The sequence below is a fragment of the Peromyscus maniculatus genome, chromosome 2, assembly GCF_049852395.1.
Source record: "Peromyscus maniculatus bairdii isolate BWxNUB_F1_BW_parent chromosome 2, HU_Pman_BW_mat_3.1, whole genome shotgun sequence".
Lineage (NCBI taxonomy): Eukaryota > Metazoa > Chordata > Mammalia > Rodentia > Cricetidae > Peromyscus > Peromyscus maniculatus.
In genome coordinates, this window is record NC_134853.1 from 134,088,571 (window position 1) to 134,094,742 (window position 6,172).

Sequence of the window (6,172 nt, forward strand, 5' to 3'; positions counted from 1 at the left end):
TGCAGCTCTGTGCCCTTGCCCACCCAATTCCCACCTCTCCAGAACCTCTTCTCCCACCCAAATTCATTGCCTTTAACTACAATAAATATCACAGGGCTTGGGGCAGAGCAGAAGGCCAAGAGGGCTGCTAGCCCTGCGTGGCTGGGCCTATGGGAAAGGCCAGAGGGAACTCCTTAAAGAGCAACCAAACACCAGAGGGGGAGGGGGAACATTTTCTTCGGGGGAATGGACTCTGCGGCTTCTTCAAGGATTATGGAGACCCTCGTTTCACTTTTCCTCTTAGCTTCCCGACTGTGTAGACACTGCCTTAGGCTTGGAGAAAACCCGCTTCCTTGAAGAATAGCAAAAGGAACAAAATTTGTTTTCAATTTTTCTCTTAAGCACAAAGCAGATAACAGATGTCTTTAAATTATAATATTGGATAAGCGGGGTCTCAAAGTTGAGGAAGAAATGGGGGAGGGAGGCAGGGGACTTTTTCAAGCCATAGGTGTTTATGGAGGGATCCATGACCGACAAGCATATCTCCGCCAAAGCATTCTTCTCCGACTGTGAGAGACGCAGAGGCAGGAAAATGCGAAGGTCCCTGCTCCCTTTTTTTTGCTGCTCCAACAGAAAAGGGACCTCCGCTTTAAACCTATTGCGTAGACCCGGGCCTCACCCAGAGCCGCTGAGCCCGCTTCGTCCCAACTGTCCGTGACATTCTGCGCGTGGAGCTTGAAGTGCCTGATCACGCAGGCCGGCCTAGGTCTGGAGACTCTTCATAAATAGACTCCCTGAATTCCGCTGGGACCGGGCCGAGCTCCCCAGAGAGGTTAAGGAGTGAGGGCCTAACTGGCCCCGAGCCCGCTGCGGTCAAAAGTGGCAGCCACTGAGGCCGGCGACTTTGCTGGCAAACGAGGGCCCTGAAGACAGGAGCGTGTCCCCCGGGTGCGTGAGGCGGATATGGCCCGCCACTGGCGCCAGGGCCGGGGCAGTCAGCATGGCCAAGACTTGGGCTTGACCCCCAGGACCCGCGGCTGCCGCGAATGGCGATCCCGGGGAACCTTCGCCGCTGCCCGGGGGTGCGGCACCGCCACCACCGTGGCCCATGATGTGGTCTATAGAGAAGGAAGGCCTCTGGCCTGCCCCTGCTCCCCCGCCACCCGCACCACCGCCAGCGTCCGTCTTGAGGCCCTGGCGCAGGAGTGCAGTGGACAGGCTGGCTGCTGTGCCAGCTGCGGGAGGACTCAGGGACGCGGGGTAGAAAGCCTTGGCGCAGCCCAGCTCTGCGCCTAGGAAGGCGGGCAGCCCTGCGGGGCCTGGGCCAGATCCCGGGGCAGGAGCAGGGGCCGGCGCCGAGGCCGCGCCGGCGAACACCGAGGCCGTCGGAGGTCCGGGTGGAGGCGCAGCGGCGCGGCCCGGGGGAACTGACAGCTGGCAAGGCGCGGTGGCGGCAAAGGCGAAGGCGTGCGGGTGTGGATGCGGGTGTGGGGCCGGGCCCGGTGGGGGTGCGCCGTAGGCCGGGAGTGCCAGCCCGTAGCCATAGCCGTAGGCGCCGTAAGCGGCGAAACCCGGGAGGAAGGCGCCAGGGTCCCCGGCCGCGGCAGCCCCGCCACGCAGTAGCAGCTCCGGGTGAGGATGCGGGTGTGGATGCGGCGGCGGCAGCGGCTGCCGCTTGAAGCGCTTGCGGCGCCTCAGGAAGCTGCCGTTGTCGAACATGTCGGCCGACTCCGGGTCGAGCGTCCAGTAGTTGCCCTTGCCCGGATTGCCCGGCTCGCGGGGGATCTTAACGAAGCAGTCGTTGAGGGAGAGGTTGTGGCGGATGCTGTTCTGCCAGGCAGGGAACTTCTCCCGGTAGTAGGGGAAGCGGCCGCTGATGAACTCGCAGATCTCGCTCAGCGTCAGGCGCTTCTTGGGGCTCTGCAGGATGGCCATGGTGATGAGCGCGATGTACGAATACGGTGGTTTCACCAACGGGCTCCGCGTTGCCGCGCCCCCCGACGGCGGCCCGGGTCCCGGCCCTGGCCCCGCTGCGCCGCGGGCTGCCTGCACGCCGGGCCCCGGGCTTCCCGCTGCGGCCGCCGCCCCCCGGGGCGCTAGAGCGCGGGGCTCGCAGTCCGAACAACCTCCTGACTCCTCCTCGTCCTCGGCTACGTCCGCCTCGGCTTCCTCCGGGGGAGGCTCGTGGCCGTGCGGGAGCACGTCCCGGGGGGCGCGGAGCCCGGAGCGGGCTGTGAGCTCCCCCCCACCGCTGCCGCCGCCCACCACGTCTATGTCTGCGTCCGGCTCAGACAGCGCGGCCGGGGAGCTCTCGGAGGACATGATCTCGCAGCAGCAGCTGCCCAGGGTCATGGTGCCGCCGCCGCTCTCCGGCTCCGCTCGGGCCGCGGCTCCGGCTCCGCCGCGCTGCCTCTCGGAGGAGTGTGTTTTGCGCGCGGGCGGGGAGGGGGCGGGGGACCGAGGCGGACAGGGAGGGGTGTCCCCCAGCTCCTCAGCGCCCCCTGGTGTTGAGACTCCACGACTCTCACCCTGCAGGGCGCACCCAACCTGTGCTGCCCCGGGACCAGTAAGCAGGGCACAGGAGGAGAACGGTGAAGCCACCCGTTACCCGGTCGAATCTGGGCCCCTGGGCCCCTAGAGACAGAAGTGGGGCTTCAGGAGATTAGTCCCTCCCGCCTGGTGGCCGCCTAAGGCGGAAGAACCGTGGGCCCGGGGCGGAGCTCCCTGGGCAGGGTGGGGCGGGGAGGAAGGGGGCGGGCAGAGGTCCTCGGCACCCTGGCCCGGCGGGAACAAACTGCCGCGGTGGCGGGAGCTAGACTCCCGTGGCTGGAGGCGGGTCATCCTTCTCTTCGCAGCTCCCGCAAACCCCTGGTCCCCTGGAGCCACAGCCTTCCGTGCTCTCAGCCGCTGGGAGTCAAAGGCATAAGCTGGCGCAGCTGCAGCTGGTGGCGGTGGCTACAGACCTCCTCCCCTCATCTCCCCAAGGCGGCGCCCAGGCCACCCGGGCAGAAGCGCCGCCGACGGATCGCGAGTGAGCCGAGACACCCAGACAGACGCTGCGGATAAGGACCTTCTAGAGTCCCAGGGGTTTCCAGCAGGCTGGAGGAGAGAGTGGTCCGGAGGAGCAAACTTGGCGCCGGCAGATCCGACTCAGAGAGGTGAGAAATTTCTGCTGTGGTCCTCTTTCCCCTCCAAGGCCTCGCGGCTCTGTCACTGTCCCCGGGAAGACCCAAGGAGAGCATTGCCTGCTCCCGCTCCCCTTAGTGACTGGTCTCCGCAGATGCCGCATTCCCGACACGCCTATAGTCCTTAGCTCGGGTTTGCCTGGCTCGATTTTCCGTCTTAGCATCTCAATCTTTGTAATCATCTCTCTTGACCTCTGTGAATCTGTCTTCATTTCCTGCAGAAACTGCGTTTGCCTGGATGTTTGTCCCTAAGTCTGACAATCCCGCTCTTACTTTTTGGATTTAGAGAGGTCTTACAACAGAGCTCCCACAGAGGACCCCCCCCCCTCGGTGAAATTTAACCTCAGCCCTGGGCCAATGTTGCCTTTTTATCTTGGGACCTTTTGCACAGAAAGTTGACACAGTGTGCGCTTTCTACCAACCGGATTCCTGCGCATCTTGTTAGGTCTCTTCCCTATTCTTCCTCTGGGACCCAGAAACAATCGCTCCAGTTTACAGTAAGCCCATTTCAACCCCTGGGGGCTGGAAGGGATTGGATGAGGTGAGGATAAGAACTGGGCAGAGGGCTGACTGTTGCCCCAACAGCGCCGCGCAGTGGCCAAGGCTCTGGCATAGGAGGCTTCAGTCCCTGCTGCGCCCCATAGTCCAAAGCCTCTGTGACCCTTTTTAGGTAATTTCCCTTTAGAGTCCAACTTTCCTGGTTTGTACCACAGTTCAGAGCAGCGCCAGAAGAGTTAAACTGCTAGGACCCCAAATTTGGCTTCACCGGCTACCCTTTGTATCACTTGGCTAATTTTCTTAACTTCTTTGCCTGTTTCTTCCTCTAAAGTAAAATTTAGAAAACCTACCTCAAGCCTGACATAGTGGTAACCCCTTCCATTTGCCTTGTGACCAGTATGCAAAAGCAGCCATTATAGGCCAGTGATTATGTAGCTTCTAGGTTGCTCTATTCTCTGGGAGAGAAGGGAGTCAGGGAAAATGTGGTCTCCCACCTGGTTCTCAAGCCCTGGCCCAACTGGCGACTATTTATTAGTACCACGGTAACATCTCCAGACATTGTGCTGATCTCTCTCTCTCTCTCTCTCTCTCTCTCTCTCTCTCTCTCTCTCTCTCTCTCTCTCAAGCTCTGAGGCTATGGGGAAGAAATTTGCAACCTAGGTGGGCTGAATGCAAGAAAATACACGTAAAGGTGGGTGAACCCTTTACCTAAGAGCACCCTGCATCAATGAAGACAGGGATAGCTTCTTACCTTTTAAGAACAAATTCTCCAAGCGCCCTCGGGGACCTCTGACCAAGAGGACCCACTCAGTGTGCTGGATTTGCATAAACAAAGTATTCCTGGGAAACAGACAAGGTCCAGCCCTCAAAACAGGGACAGTAAGATGAACAGAGACCAGGGGCCCTGGAATTGGAATGTTCTGGCAACCACACACATACTTCAAGTTAGCTCCCTCCCTCCCTCCCTCCCTCTCTCCCTCCCTCCCTCCCTCCCTCCCTCCCTCCCTCCCTCCCTCCCTCAGGATCCCACTCAGATACTCTACACCACTAACCACATCCTTACTCCTACCCAGCTAGGACTCATCTCTACCCTGGGATACCCAGCTAGTATTCCAATAAAGAAAGAGAAAACTCAAGTTTCTCTTTGGCTAGTTGGTTTCACCTTTACTTCAAAAATAGCAAAACCCATAAGTAACCTCCTGCCTTGCCAGTGCTCTCCTGATATCTCAGACTCTAGCTACGTGTTCAGCCTCAGGGTGGGACTGGATAACGCTTGTTACCCAAATCTCCTTTAAAAGGCTTCATGCAAGACTCTACCAGCCATTGCTGCCAGCCGCTGCACCCTTGCCCTGAGACTGATGCTCAAGCTGGGGGAAAGCAGTCAAGACCCCCCCCCAGCTCCTGTCCTGCTGGGCAGCAGTGGGGCACCATCTTAAGAAATCATCCAAACTCCACGAACACTTTAACAAGCATGGAAAGAAAGGGCCAGGGCGGGATGTGCCTTGGCAGGTTTTTGAGGTGCTCTACATGATAGTCCACCCATCCTAGAACTCTTCTATTAATCCAAGTAGCTGCTTTCCAGACCTTGCCTCTTGCCTAGGGAGATGTTTCTGGTGGCCTTTTGTCCCTTTTAAGGCTCTGGGCCAGTTTATTTTCAACATTGCCCAGAGCAGAGGCACTGGAGGCTGGGAGAAGGGCTACCCTGGGATTCAGTGGCCCCTGCCTTTCCCACCTTCAGGCTCAGCCTGTCACACAGTGGTGGCTTCACCTTTTGGGAATTTGCTGTTCTCTGGGCAAATATCTGCGCATGGCCCACAAAGCTGGGGCACTCATGCCTAGGACAACCTCAAAGGAGCAAGAAGCATGACAGAGAGTGGGTCTTGATGACAACATCTCTCTAGTTAAGCCCTAGAAGTTTCTATCTGCCTCACTGCCCAGCTTGAGCAGCCTGGAACAACTGAGAAGTAGCTCTTAAGTAGATGATGTATCTCTGCAGGGTCTTTCATTCCACGATGCTTTTATAACCAGCCAGGAGTTGGTTTGTTGTGAAGTATGTGTTGCTCCCACTGGCTTCTAAGCCATCTATCTCTGCACCCTCTCTTAAGGTCCTACAGAGAAGCCATTCTCTGTGGATCCGGGACAAGAGAGCTCTCCCGAGATTGTATGGATATAATTAAGTCAGTGACGAAACTGCTAAAGAACATAGCCTGCAGCCTTTGGGTTTGGAGCTCCAAGAGTGCCTTGGCCTGCCCCGGCCACTACTAGACTGTGGAAAGAGGCTGGAGCTGAACAGGGTGTACCATGTCCACGCACTTCCACAAACTTATTTACCAACCGGCTAACCTTGGGGAAAGCTGCAGAGCCAATGCTAGCCCCCTCCCCCTCTCCAAGAGGCCACAACCCCGTTTTGAGACCCAGATCGAGAGAATTGTTCACCTACAGCTCCGGGCTCTAAACCTGCTTTGGAATCTAAATTTCCCTTGGCCAAATTTGGAAGCAGAGACTCTGGA

The 6,172-nt window shown here is 58.4% G+C and overlaps 1 protein-coding gene across 1 annotated transcript; it reads right to left on the minus strand.

The window, feature by feature from the left end:
• Positions 1–361: 361 nt before the first annotated feature.
• Foxd2 (forkhead box D2) lies at positions 362–2,692 on the minus strand. Its single transcript, XM_042271615.2, has one exon. It carries the CDS (start codon positions 2,329–2,331, stop codon positions 853–855), a length of 1,479 nt encoding a protein of 492 aa, XP_042127549.2. The 5' UTR covers positions 2,332–2,692; the 3' UTR covers positions 362–852.
• Between the last annotated feature and the right edge of the window lie 3,480 nt (positions 2,693–6,172).